Raw genomic sequence first — 14006 nt, forward strand, 5'->3', positions numbered from 1 at the left:
AAGCAACATTCTTGTTGGATGAGAAGCCCGTTAGATTTCAGCTGGATTATGGAGCAAGCTGCAATGTAATTCCATGTGCTCTGCTGAACAAACAGGTTTCTATTGAGCCAACTGACAAGGTACTGATGATCTACAACAAAAGTGTTCTGAAACTGATGGGGACATGTAAGCTAAAAATACAGAACCCATGTAACAGAAAGATTTATAGAGTTGAATTTACCATGTGGCGTGGTGGTAACCATATACCTTTAATGGGAGTAAAAGCAGTTCCGGTAATTGACTTAATAAAAGTACAGTCTCAGAACATTATGTCTGTTGACATTTCCCAGGGTATACAAAATACTAAACTAAACACAGAGAGCAATTTGGAAATTCATAAAATAAAAATGAAGTATGCTGATGTATTTGAAGTTGAGGGGTGCTTTGAAGGTAAATATAGGCTAGAAATTGACAACACAGTGCAACGTACCAGATTACCTACACGAAGAGTGCCTGTAGCTTTAATGCAATCACTGAAAGTAGAACTGCAAGATTCACAGAGAAGATGCATGGTAGCACCAGTCCATAAGAGCACAGATTGGATCAGCAGTTTGGTCATAGTGCAGAAAACATAAGGCAAGTTAAGAATATGCATTGATCCTAAGCCACTCAACAAGGCGCTGAAAAGACATCATTACCCAATGCCGACATTAGATGATGTTGTACCAGATCTATCAAAGGCTAAAATATTTTCTGTATTTGATATAAAAAAATGGATTCTGGCATGTGGAACTGGCTGAAGAATCAAGTTTATTGACATTTTCTTCACCATTTGGATGTTATAAATGGCTGAGAAAGCCTATGGGACTAAAACCTGCTCCAGAGGTGTTCCAGCTGAAATGCAGGCTTTGGATTGACTTCCTGGAGTTAAAACAATAGCAGATGATATCCTAATAGTGGGAGAAGGTGAAGATATGGAATCTGCAATCAAGTATCAAGATCAGAAGATCATTCAATTTTTGGACAGGTGCAGAGCAAATCAAATAAAGCTAAACGTGGACAAATTTGGTAGAGAAAGATTACAGCGCATGTTGTTACGACTTCAAAGATATGATTTTGACATCCGGTACTGTCCAGGTAGAGACTTACCAATTGAAGATGCGCTAAGCAGAGCTTACCTTCCTATAACAAATGATGAAAAAAAAGACATTGAAACCATCAATATGTATAACTACCTTGCAGTATCAAAGAAAAGTTGAAGCAAATACAGACTTGCACAGAAAAGGATAAAATTCTCCAGAGCTTAAAAACTGTCATCTTGCACGGCTAGCCAAAATACAAGCAACATGCTACAAGGGAAGTTTCTCCATTCTTCCACATAAGAGATTAATTGTCAGTACAGCAAGGATCATCTTTAAAGGAGACAGGGCTGTTATACCAGAAGTTCTCAGAAGAGCCATACTAAAAACATTGAACTCTTCTCACTTAGGCATGGAAGGATGTCTACGTCGAGCATGAGAATCTGTTTATTGGCCAGGAATGAATTACCACATTAAAAATTATATAGCACAATGTGAAATATGTGTATCGTGCAGTGATAAACAACCATTGCAACCTCATGAGACATTGCAACCTCATGAAATTCCATATAGGCAATGGTCAAAAATTGGAACAGACTTGTTCACATGGAATGACACAGAACACCTGATTACAGTGGATTATTTTTCAAACTTCTGGGTGGTTGATTTGTTCCAGGACACAAGGGGGAGAACAGCGATTAAAAAACTTGAGGTCCATTTTGCCAGGTATGGCTTTCCAGATATCGTTTTCCTGGACAATGCGGAGCAGTTTACTTTGGAAGAGTTCAAAGCCTTCAGCAAAAAATGGGAATTTGAATACCAGACGTCTTCTCCAAGCAATCCTCAGAGTAATGGGGAAGCAGAGTCAGCAGTAAAAATGGAAAAAAAACTCATACAGAAAGCAAAACAGACAGGTAGAGATGTATATCTGTCTATTCTGGATCATAGAAACACACCCACCCAAGGCCTAGACAGTAGCCAGCACAGAGACTCATGAGTAGGCGTACAAAGACACTCTTACGAACTGCTAGTCATCTGTTAAAGTCAAAGTTGTTAGGAAACATCAAAGCTAAAATACAGAAGAATCAAGATAGACAAGCTTTCTATTACAATTAATCTTCAAAAGGATCTGCCTGATCTACAGAGAAATGACAACATTCGGCTACAGCCAAGCAGCACATTTGACAAACACTGGCAAAAGGCAAAGGTTGTCCAGAAGTTAGGACCTCGGTCCTACGAAATTCTAACAGAGGAAGGAAGAAGACTTAGGAGGAATCAGAGATATATGAGGAAAATGCAAGAAAGAGATGATTCATGGCCTTTTGAACAGTATCCGGACACCCAAGAAAATGAGGCAGCAAGTACAGGTCAAGTACCAACAGTGACAGCTGACCATCAGGGTGAGGATTCGGGCCAGAGACAGGCAATATCAGAAGCCATATTGCCAGAATCAGAAGAACTACAAGATGTAGACAATGAAATATCTTATGTTACTAGAGCTGGCAGAATTATCAGAAACCCGGCGCACCTAACTGGACTAATTATTTTAGATTTCTAACTTGGTCATGCTATCCATTGTTTTATTAGTTTTTCATTGTTCCTCCAGTTAACAGAGAAAGGGTGTAGCAATATGTTATATGATGACTTGGCCTCTAGGGGTCTCACTACGTTTATGTGGGTTCTATGAGAAATCGCTCCTGTCAAACGAATCTAATCAGTTTTTATGAAGAGGTAAGCTATAGGCTGGACCACGGTGAGTCATTGTACGTGGTATATCTCGTTTTTTCCAAAGCGTTTGATACCGTGCCGCACAAGAGGTTGGTACACAAAATGAGAATGCTTGGTCTGGGGGAAAATGTGTGTAAATGGGTTAGTAACTGGCTTAGTGATAGAAAGCAGAGGGTGGTTATAAATGGTACTAGATGGCAGCCCGATTCTAAAGAATCGGGAGTCTAGAATCCATATATACTTTATTTATTCAAATGTAAGAATAATACAATTAATAAATAATAGTAAGAAAGAACAAAAATAATAGGCAGTATATGGAGAAAACACCAAACAAAAGTTCAAAATTGGTGTGAAAATGTCACTGAACCACTTCACAACTAAATATATATAGTTTTGGTAAATGGTATTATCAGTTTTTTGACGAAATTCGGCAGGAGCTTGAAGAGCAACGTCACTGGGCCCGCCTCCACGCAGTAGAAACTTGCTGTGAGGTAAAAATTCAAAAATCACACCAAAATGGCGGGCGGAGTGTGTCACAGTATGGCACGTTTCTGATTGGTCGCTCGCAGCAGGCGGCAACCAATCAGACACTGGACACTGTTGACGTCACATATAGCTCCGGACATTAGCTCCGGACATTAGCTCCGGACATTAGCTCCGGACAAAGCCATGGAAGTTGGCACAAATTGCAGGAAGTAGTATTGTAGGCAATTATATATTAGATAGCCTCTAACTGGGTCGCTGTGACCAGTGGGGTACCGCAGGGGTCGGTATTGGGACCTGTTCTCTTCAACATATTCATTAATGATCTGGTAGAAGGTTTACACAGTAAAATATCGATATTTGCAGATGATACAAAACTATGTAAAGCAGTTAATACAAGAGAAGATAGTATTCTGCTACAGATGGATCTGGATAAGTTGGAAACTTGGGCTGAAAGGTGGCAGATGAGGTTTAACAATGATAAATGTAAGGTTATACACATGGGAAGAAGGAATCAATATCACCATTACACACTGAACGGGAAACCACTGGGTAAATCTGACAGGGAGAAGGACTTGGGGATCCTAGTTAATGATAAACTTACCTGGAGCAGCCAGTGCCAGGCAGCAGCTGCCAAGGCAAACAGGATCATGGGGTGCATTAAAAGAGGTCTGGATACACATGATGAGAGCATTATACTGCCTCTGTACAAATCCCTAGTTAGACCGCACATGGAGTACTGTGTCCAGTTTTGGGCACCGGTGCTCGGGAAGGATATAATGGAACTAGAGAGAGTACAAAGGAGGGCAACAAAATGGGAGAACTACAATACCCAGATAGATTAGCGAAATTAGGATTATTTAGTCTAGAAAAAAGACAACTGAGGGGCGATCTAATAACCATGTATAAGTATATAAGGGGACAATACAAATATCTCACTGAGGATCTGTTTATACCAAGGAAGGTGACGGGCACAAGGGGGCATTCTTTGCGTCTGGAGGAGAGGTTTTTCCACCAACATAGAAGAAGATTCTTTACTGTTAGGGCACTGAGATTCTGGAATTGCTTGCCTGAGGAGGTGGTGATGGCGAACTCAGTCGAGGGGTTCAAGAGAGGCCTGGATGTCTTCCTGGAGCAGAACAATATTGTATCATACAATTATTAGGTTCTGTAGAAGGACGTAGATCTGGGGATTTATTATGATGGAATATAGGCTGAACTGGATGGACAAATGTCTTTTTTCGGCCTTACTAACTATGTTACTATATTACTATGTTATTGTGTGGTTGGAACTTGTTGGTTGTTGTGGGAGAGACTTATGCAATGGAGGATTATACCGCATTTAATTAACAGCTTGTAAATACCAACAGAGTGTGATCCATGGCAGGAAGCAAAAACAGAACACCTCCACTGCTTTCTGTCTCCCAACAGTTCTCAGCAAGTCTCCTTACTGCCACCATTCACTGAAATCTCATGGTCTCTTTAAGCTAGGCTGAGACTGGGCAATGACCAAGCCCAAAATGTCACTGCACTTGCACAACACAAGGTGACAACATCCTTGTGCCATGACATGTGCAGTAACTTTGCATCACGCATTCACAGGAGAAAGATTTCCTGGAACTCCATGAAGAGATATGGGGTTTCAACGCTCGGCAGGAGTATCGAGGACAATATATGGGACATCGAGCAGCGAGGATGGCCTAACATCTGAGCAGTGAGGGAAGCATTCATATATTTGTTTTTCATCTTACATTTGCTACGCTCTGAGATCTCTCCAGACCCCCAGAACATAATAAGGGATATTCAATGTGTGGAGAGTAAATTTGCTACAAACTGAGTTCCGAGTAAAATCAGCGCAATTTGAAAAATCCGAATCTCATCAGATCTTCTTATCTTTACTGTAAACAATTCAATATCTAGAAACTTAATGAAACAGCTCTCTTTGCTCTTATTACAGAAGATATGCTCTGCATAATCTCCAGAAACTCTGCTGAACTGCATGCAGTCAGATTCTTGTCAACAAATTCTTGTGTCTATCCTGAAGCTGACAAAACATTCTGTAGGGCCAGGGATTGTGGGTGCAGGGATTCAAGAAAAGATTGTAAAGATTGTAAATCTGTTCATATTTCTATACAACTAGTTGTCCCATCTATTCTTGTATTGAATTATCTGATTGGAACTAACATAGAAAATACTGGTTCACAACAATAGCAAAAATAAAAAGCAAAAATCTGTGAATAAATGCTTTCTTACTGATTTATAAAAGTGAAGATAAGTTTCATCAAACTTTTATTTTTTTTTGTTCTTGCAGCTTGTCTTTAAAACTATTTTACTTTTGTGATTCTCTAGGTGTGTGTGTAACATTGACTGCTCCCACATCAGTTTCAACCCAGTTTGTGCTTCCGATGGGAAATCTTACGATAATCCGTGTCAAATCAAAGAGGCATCATGCCAGAAACAGGAGAAAATTGAAGTCAAGTATTTGGGTCGATGTCAAGGTAATGCCTGCAGCAAAATTCATTTTGAAGACAGTTTTTCATTATTTCTGCAGACAGAGTTGCTAAGATATTGCTAAATGCTTGGCTGGTTGGTTGAAACTTCAGCTCGTATTTAGGACACATAGTGTACAGGGTTGCAAGTATCATTCATCTGTCTCATTACATAATAGGGCTTGTTACAGGATAATACAGTGATGCAGGAATGTGGTTCCTCAATAAAACTTGGCTAAACTTGAGCAAACTCTATTAACAGATTATAGCTGATTGTTTAACACTTGTTCAGATTTTCTTAATAGGGTAATTTAAAAAAAAAATCCATAAAATTTTTTCACTATTTTTGGGGAGAAGGCTAAGTATATCCAGTTCATCAATTCAAAGTAATGCAGTAAGGTGATTCCGCATCTTAAAGGGAACCTGTCACCCCGTTTTTTCAGTACGAGATAAAAATACTGTTAAATAGGGCCTGAGCTGTGCGTTACTATAGTGTATTTTGTGTACCCTGATTCCCCACCTATGCTGCCGAAATAACTTACCAAAGTCGCTGTTTTCGCCTGTCAATCAGGCTGGTCAGGTCATATGGGCGTGGCGACATCGCTGTATCTTCCCCCAGATCTTGCATATATTTCTGTTGGTGGCATAGTGGTTTGCGTATGCCCATCTTCTGAATCCACTGGGCCGGAGAAGAAAAAACGCGCGATCGGCTCTATTTCCCTGGTGATCTGTGGGGGCGGCCATCTTCCTGAGGCTGCGCATGTGCATATGGAGTCCTCTGCAAAATGGCCGCGGGATGCGCAGATGGAGATCGCGGCGGCCATTTTCCTGATGCCGAGTTCGACCTGACCAGCCTGATTGACAGGCGAAAACGGCGACTTTGGTAAGTTATTTCGGCAGCATAAGTGGGGAATCAGGATACACAAACTACACTATAGTAACGCACAGCGCAGGCCCTATTTAACAGTATTTTTATCTCGTATTGAAAAAACGGGATGACAGGTTCCCTTTAAAAGATGATCTAGGAGATCTTTCAGCATCCTCATATTTTTGGACCACTACTGTTTTGTGCCACTACTAAGCATGTATTTATAAGCATATGTCAAAGTTTAAAGGGATGTTCCTATCTTGCTGAGATATGTTATCACTAGAAAAAGAGGGGGTGCACTATTGATTGTGTTCACGTGAATTAAGCTACGATGTGGATGAAGATATTCCCACAAGCAAAACTGAGAAGCAGCAATGAAGTATTATTACTGTCCCTTTATTCCCAGGATTCCCATCTTCGGCAGTTGTTAAATATATTTATATTCAGAGTTATGCTCTCTCTATTATGAGAATACCCCTATAAGGTTAAGGTAGATGGTAAAATCCCATATTTTTTTTTTCGGAAGTAAATGTTTCTCTGTGGACAGTGAAAGTTAGCTGCTGTTGTTCTATCTTTTACCGAGCGCTTTGAACATGACATCAGAAATGAACACATAGCATTGCTGTCAGTGTCATGCGGTGAAGGGAGAGACGCAAACAGTGAAATGCCGCTGAAATGTCAGATTTTGGTATGTGTCTAAGATGACACCTTTTAAGAGAGAAACATCATAGCACATGGCTAACTAAAGGACTTAGCCACTGAAATATTTTGTAGAAATCTGAATCTTCCAATTTATTGGTGTTGATTTGTCACTTTTTATTTATTGTCTGTCACATTTTAGTTGAAACAATATGCTGTTGTTCAGTCATCATTTCCAGTTCACAAGTCAGATTTTATCATTTAAAAAATACTATATTTCTGTGACAATGAAGCAAAAAAGAAATGAAAATAGTATGTGTGGTATTTCAGGGCTAAAGGAGAATACTCTTGTTTTTTCAAAATAGGCTACTTTCACACTAACGTTTTTTTCAATACGTCGCAATGCATCGTTTATGGGAAAAAATGCATCCTGCAAAGTTGTCTGCAGGATGCGTTTTTGCCCCATAGACTAACATTAGCGACACATTGCGACGCATTGACACAAGTCGCAACCGCCGGGAGCAAAAAACGTTATATGTAACATTTTTTGCTGCCGATGGTCCACCATTTCCGGCGCGCATGTGCAGCCGGAACTCCGCCCCCACCTCCCCGCACCTCACAATGGGGCAGCAGATGCGCTGGAAAAATGCATCCGCTGCCCCATTGTGCGGCGCATTCACTGCTAGCGTCGGTACGTCGGCCCGACGCACTGCGACGGGCCGAGTCCGACGCTAGTGTGAAAGTAGCTATCTTTAGAATTCAGAGTCCTCAGTGGTTGATACCTTTTAATTGCTAACTGAAAAGATGGTAACAAATTGCAAGCTTTCAAGACTACACAGGTCTCTTCATCAGGCAGAGACTAATGCAAAATCTGAAGAGTCACATATTTATACACAACAGGACACAGGAATAATGCAATAGATAAGACAGGTGACGTGAAGCAGAACTATCATTTTGGGAGAGGGACAAACAGTTGTGGCTGTAAATATTGGAACAGTTCATAGATAAGGAGTGAGAAAGTTTTTTTGTCCTGTGATTGAGGTCTGGTTCTGTGTTGTGATGCCCCTACACACTTTGAGGAGCAAATTCTTTAGTTGATAAAGAAAGACATAAATTAATGTGACACATTCATTCCTGCACTCAGTGTGTCATAAGTTTATACTCCCAGAACCTTCTGTATCTCTGAGATTTTAAGTTACCTTTTAATACCAGTAATTTCATTTCCATGGTGTTGTGATCAGGGATACAAAAATGTTTGCCCACTGTTTTTTTTATTTTTGCTATAATGATTTTTTAAAATTTTTAGATGACCTAATATATGCTTAAATGGAACCTGTCTCCATGTTTGTCCCATATGAGATAAGGCCAGTACCTTTCAGCCCTGATGCACAGCATTATAATATGCTGTATCTAGTGGCATGTAAATGTTTGGGCTTTGGGCACCTCTGGCAAAAAAATTACTGTTATTGTGAGCAGTTAAGCAAGTTGAAGATTAAATGATCTCTAAAATGGCTAAAATTAAAAATGACACATTTCCTTTGTGACTTATGCAAACAATGTTTTTTTATCTTTTACATTGTAAATGTATTTAAGTGTATGCCCCCAATTTGGCCTGCAATACAAAAAAAAGACCTTTTATAATACTCACCTATGGGAGGTCAGGTCCAATGGGCGTCTCTGGTCTTGGTCCAGTGCCTCCTCTCTTCTCCCATCCTCCTTCTTGCTTCATGTGGATGACGCGTTCTACGATATACGCACAGTGTCCCCAGCATCGCGTTCCTGCCGAGGGCAGAGCAAAGTACTGCAGTGCGCATGCACAGGAAAAGGCCAAAGAGCCCCAACGCATGTGCACTGCAGTTCCTTACTCTGCCCAAGTCAGGGTAGAGAAGTACACCTGCGCAGGACCGCGAGGCTGAGGACACTGTGTGGATTACGTAGGATGTGTCATCCATATGAAGCAAGAAGGAGGACAGAGATTGCAAGAAGAGAGGAAGCACTGGACCAAGACAATCACATTTGACCTGACCGCCCCCTAGGTGAGTATTATAAAAGTTATTTTTCTTATGGTTATATATAGCATATAAGAAGGCTGTATATCAGGGCTGAAAGGTGGTGGCATTACCTCATATGGGACAAACCTGGTGACAGGTAATAAAAATAATAATAATAATTGTCTTTCTATAGCACCAATATATTCTGCAGCACTTTACCTTTAAGAGGGGACTTGTACAGACAATACAAAACATTACAGCATAACCATAATCACATAAATCAACAGATACCAAGAGGAGTGAGGGCCCTGCTTGCAAGCTTACAATCTGTGAGGAAATAGGGGAGACACGAAAGGCGATTGGTAACAATTGTTTTAATTGTTCTGACCAGCCATAATGTAATAAATCGGTTGTTCATGTAATGCTGCATGAACCGTTTACCAGCCAGAATGTGTAAAAGTACACACACAGAGGGATATTAAATGCATAAAGCATGTGAGAACATGATACAAGGGTCCTGTTTATGAAGAAAACTTTGAAGGGTAGAGTGGTAGACTGAGACAAGGGAGGAGATGTAGTGTGGTGCTGAACCGTGGGGCGCTATGTGGATGAGAGTGATACGTTTATATTCATCTCTTGAGTGGATGGGTAACCAGTGCAATGACTGGCACAAGGTAGAGGCATAGGTGTAATTGTTGATGAGGAATATGATCCTGGCTGCAGCATTCAAGACAGATTGGAGAGGGGAGAGATTGGCAAGAGGGAGACCGATTAATAGATAGTTACAATAGTCCAGATGAGAATGAAAAAAAGCAACAGTAAGAGTTTTTGCAGAGTCGTAAGTAAGAAAAGGTCGAATTTTAAAAATGTTTTTGAGGTGCAGATAACAAGAGCTAGTCAGTGATCGGATGTGGGGGGTGAATGAAAGCTCTGAATCAAGTATGACCCCAAGACAGCGGGCATGTTGCCGGGGAGTAATGGTAGAACCACACACGGAAATGGCAATGATGGGCATAGGTAGTAAAAAAGTATCCAGAGTAAGAAAAGTAACAGCGCACTCACCGGTGTTGAGCAAAAAGCGATTTATTCACATACAATCATGCGGTGCAGGGAGGGTGGTGAACACATGCGGATGACAGCTGTTTCGTGCTGCAAGCACTTCAACAGATCCCGTGACGAATGGGGGGGAGGTGGGCCTTTTTGGCTGCCCTTGCGGTTTCTTCTATATCGGAAAAACAATTCGCCCTATGTTTATACGTTTCAGAGAGCATTTAAATTCAATACGAACAGGAAAAGGAGTTCCCCGTCTAATAAAACATATAAATGAATGACATGGGGGTGATGCTCAAATACTCCGTTTTGCGGGAATTGAAAAAGTCTCCCTGCCACAGGACGGAGGTAACCTAAATCGTATGCTGTTACGTAATGAAGCTAAGTGGATTATAAAGGCGAACGCATCTGGACCAATAGGGTTCAACGAAAAAATAGACATGTCTGTTTTTTTGTAAAAAATCCTGTGTAAATATAATTATGATTCATTCCTCCTATAGTGATATCGTTTACTATATGTTATTGTTTTTATTTGTCTTTTAAATTGTCCCACCTGTTTTCCTCCGCATAGTGGCCACTTGTCCATTATGACATGGGAGGAAGAGGGAGGGGCCTTGGGGCTATGCAGCCAAAAGGCCCACCTCCCCCCCATTCGTCACTGGATCTGTTGAAGTGCTTGCAGCACGAAACAGCTGTCATCCGCATGTGTTCACCACCCTCCCTGCACCGCATGATTGCATGTGAATAAATTGCTTTTTGCTCAACACCGGTGAGTGCGGAGTTTAGAGATGAAGGAAAGATGAGAGATGGGTCTGTATTTAGCAGCACAGTTTTGGTCGAGGGATGGTTTTTTTAAGTAATGGATGTATGATGGCATGTTTAAAAGATACTGGAAGAGAAAGAGAGTTTGAATATTTTTGTTAGGTGAGTGGTGACAGCAGGAGAAAGAGATTGGAGGAGATGTGAGGGAATAGGGTCACTGATGCAAGCAGTAGGGCGAGAAAATGCAAGGAGCCTGATCACTTCTTCTTCTATGAAGTGGGTATAGTATAAATATATATTGTGAGTCTCAATCCTCATACCACCCTTACCCCTGATGAAGCCACTGCTGTGGCGACACACGTCGGGTTTTTGACCCTTCTTGAACCTCTGATTTGGTTTGCATACTCTCAGGGCATGTTTTATGAGATCTTTATTATGGATTTCTCTTTCAGTGCTTAATCTATTTGGTACATGCTAATTATTTATAGGGCCACAGGGTAATCTGTTTTTTGGTATGTTGCTCTATCTTGGGCTATACAGGCCATTTGCTTGTTTGCAAAGCTATGGTGCATAGTATTATTCAGATCATTCCGGCTGGTCATAGATGATTGCATTTCTGATGTCTAATTGACCCATAACCCTTTTATAGACCCGCACAATAGCAAGTTATTTTGCTGGAATAGACTACCACTCATATATACTGTATATTTGATGTAGGATTCTACTTATCGGCGTCTTTTGGGGAATCTTTGAGTTCTTAGGCTATTATGTTTTCATTTACAGCCGTTTGTTCAATATTACAAACATCTAAGTGACTAGTATATGTAAAATACATGTGGCCTGTCATGCACTGCATATATTTTTGTAACTTATTGTCTGCTTGCAATGTCCATCTGCTATTCCTATAAGCACTTGTCTTGAGCATATTCATTTGGGTATTGTAATACCACTACTATTGACACTCGATTCATGTGTCTGGTTCCTAGGGGGTCTACCTCTTAATGGGGTCGTTGTTTATTGCTTTTAATCTAATGTGTGTTTTTTGGACCCTAATAACAAATATTTAGTAATATATTACATATTGAGGGTGTTCCCCAGTTTTTGGTATGTCTCTGTTTTTCTTAGTCTAATTCAATACTGGCATACCTTGGGCAGATCCCCTTTTTGTTTTATTGTTGATGGTGCCCTCCACCCCTTTTCTTGTTCTTATTCCAGATTTATGTAACCAATTGTCAGGAGCCAAGTGGTTCTCCAAAATAGATCTTTGGGGAGCCTATAATCTGATAAGGGTTCGGGAGGGGGACGAATGGAAGACTGCATTTCTCACATCTGAGGGGCTCATTGAAAACCTTGTTATGCCCTTTGGTCTTACTAATGCTCCTACTATATTTCAGAACTTTATTAATGTGGTGTTTTCTGATCTTATTGGTCGTTTTGTTGTTATATACCTTGAAGACATTTTGGTCTACTCCCGTAATAGTCATTCCCATCTGCAACATTTACGTACTGTTCTCCAAAGACTCAACTGTTTGCTAACTTGAGAAATGTTCATTTTTTGTACAGGAGTTGTCTTTTTTAGGCCTGATCGTGTCCAGTGAGGGGTTTCACATGGATCCCAAGAAGGTGCAGGCTATTATTGACTGGGTTTAACCCTGGGACCTTAAGGGGCTCCAGGGCTTCTTGGGATTCGCCAATTACTATCAAAAATGTATTGGGATTTTTTCACAGGTGGTCAAGCCACTTACTGATCTTACATGCAAGGGTGCGGATATAAAAATTGGTCTGTGTCTGCCAAAGAATCCTTTTTGATGTTGAAAAGGTGTTTTATGTCCACTCCGATATTGGTGCAGCCATACCCGTCCAAACCTTTTGTTGTTGAGGTGGACGCTTCTGAGGTGGGGGTGGGAGCAGAGTTGTCTCAGGGACCTGCCACTTTGACCCATCTCAAGCCATGTGCCTTATTTTTCAAGAAGTTCTCTTCTGTCAAGAGAAATTATGACATGGGCAATAGAGAACTTCTTGCGGTCATATTGGCATTTGAAGAAAGGAGGCATTTTTTGGAAAGGGCGGCCCATCCTATCACTGTGATTACTGATCATAAAAACTTAGCCTATATTGAGTCTGCTAAAAGATTAACTCCCAGACAGTCCTGCTGGTTGCTTTTTTTTCCCGGTTTCAGTTTCCCATTACTTTTTGTCCTGGGTCCAAAAATGTCAAAGTTGATGCATTGTCTCGAAGTTGTGATTCTGTGTTTCCCCCCGAACCACCGTCCTCTATTCTTCCACCCGGGATGGTGGTAGCTGATGTCTCATTGGAGCTGGAGTGTGAGATTTTTAAAGCTCAGTCTCTTGCTCCTGCTTCTAAACCGGGGTTAAATTGTTTGTCACAGAGCAATTTCATTCTAGGCTCATTCAAGAGTTTCATGGGTCTATGTTGAATGCTTATCCTTGGATTTCTGCCACACCGAAGGCTGTGGCAAGGGTTTTTTGGTTTCCCTCATTGGGTACGGATGTCAAAAAATTGGTGTCTGCATGTGAGGTTTGTGCCCGTTCTAAGAGCTCTCATAGCCGGCTGGGAACTGGTGCCTTTGCCAGTCCCTGATAGACCATGGACTCACTTGTCCATGGATTTTATCACCAATCTCCCTCCTTCCAGGGGTAATACCGTGATATGGGTGGTGGTGAACAGGTTTTCTATGCAAGTTCATTTTGTACCCTTGTCCGCATTATCCTCTTCTGAAACCTTGACCAGGCTGTTTGTGCAACACATGGCCTGTCTGCATGGGATATGCAGTTTGTGGCTAAGTTCTGGAGGGCATTCTGTAAAAATTGGATGTTACGTTGTCCTTTTCTTCTGAGTATCACCCTGGGAGTAATGGTCAGACTGAACGCACAAATCAGTCCCTGGAGCAAATTCTTCAGTGTTTGGCCTCTACTAG

General features: G+C 41.1%; 1 protein-coding gene across 2 annotated transcripts in view; it reads left to right on the top strand.

Moving 5' to 3' along the window:
• Positions 1-14006, top strand: part of TMEFF2 (transmembrane protein with EGF like and two follistatin like domains 2) — a 1231017-nt gene that overhangs the window by 818816 nt on the left and 398195 nt on the right. For both annotated transcript variants that reach the window (XM_069733894.1, XM_069733895.1), the window contains exon 6: positions 5619-5767. In XM_069733894.1, the coding sequence (XP_069589995.1) occupies positions 5619-5767 (149 nt within the window). The remainder of the gene's footprint in view (positions 1-5618; positions 5768-14006) is intronic.

Source organism: Ranitomeya imitator, chromosome 7, assembly GCF_032444005.1.
Source record: "Ranitomeya imitator isolate aRanImi1 chromosome 7, aRanImi1.pri, whole genome shotgun sequence".
Lineage (NCBI taxonomy): Eukaryota > Metazoa > Chordata > Amphibia > Anura > Dendrobatidae > Ranitomeya > Ranitomeya imitator.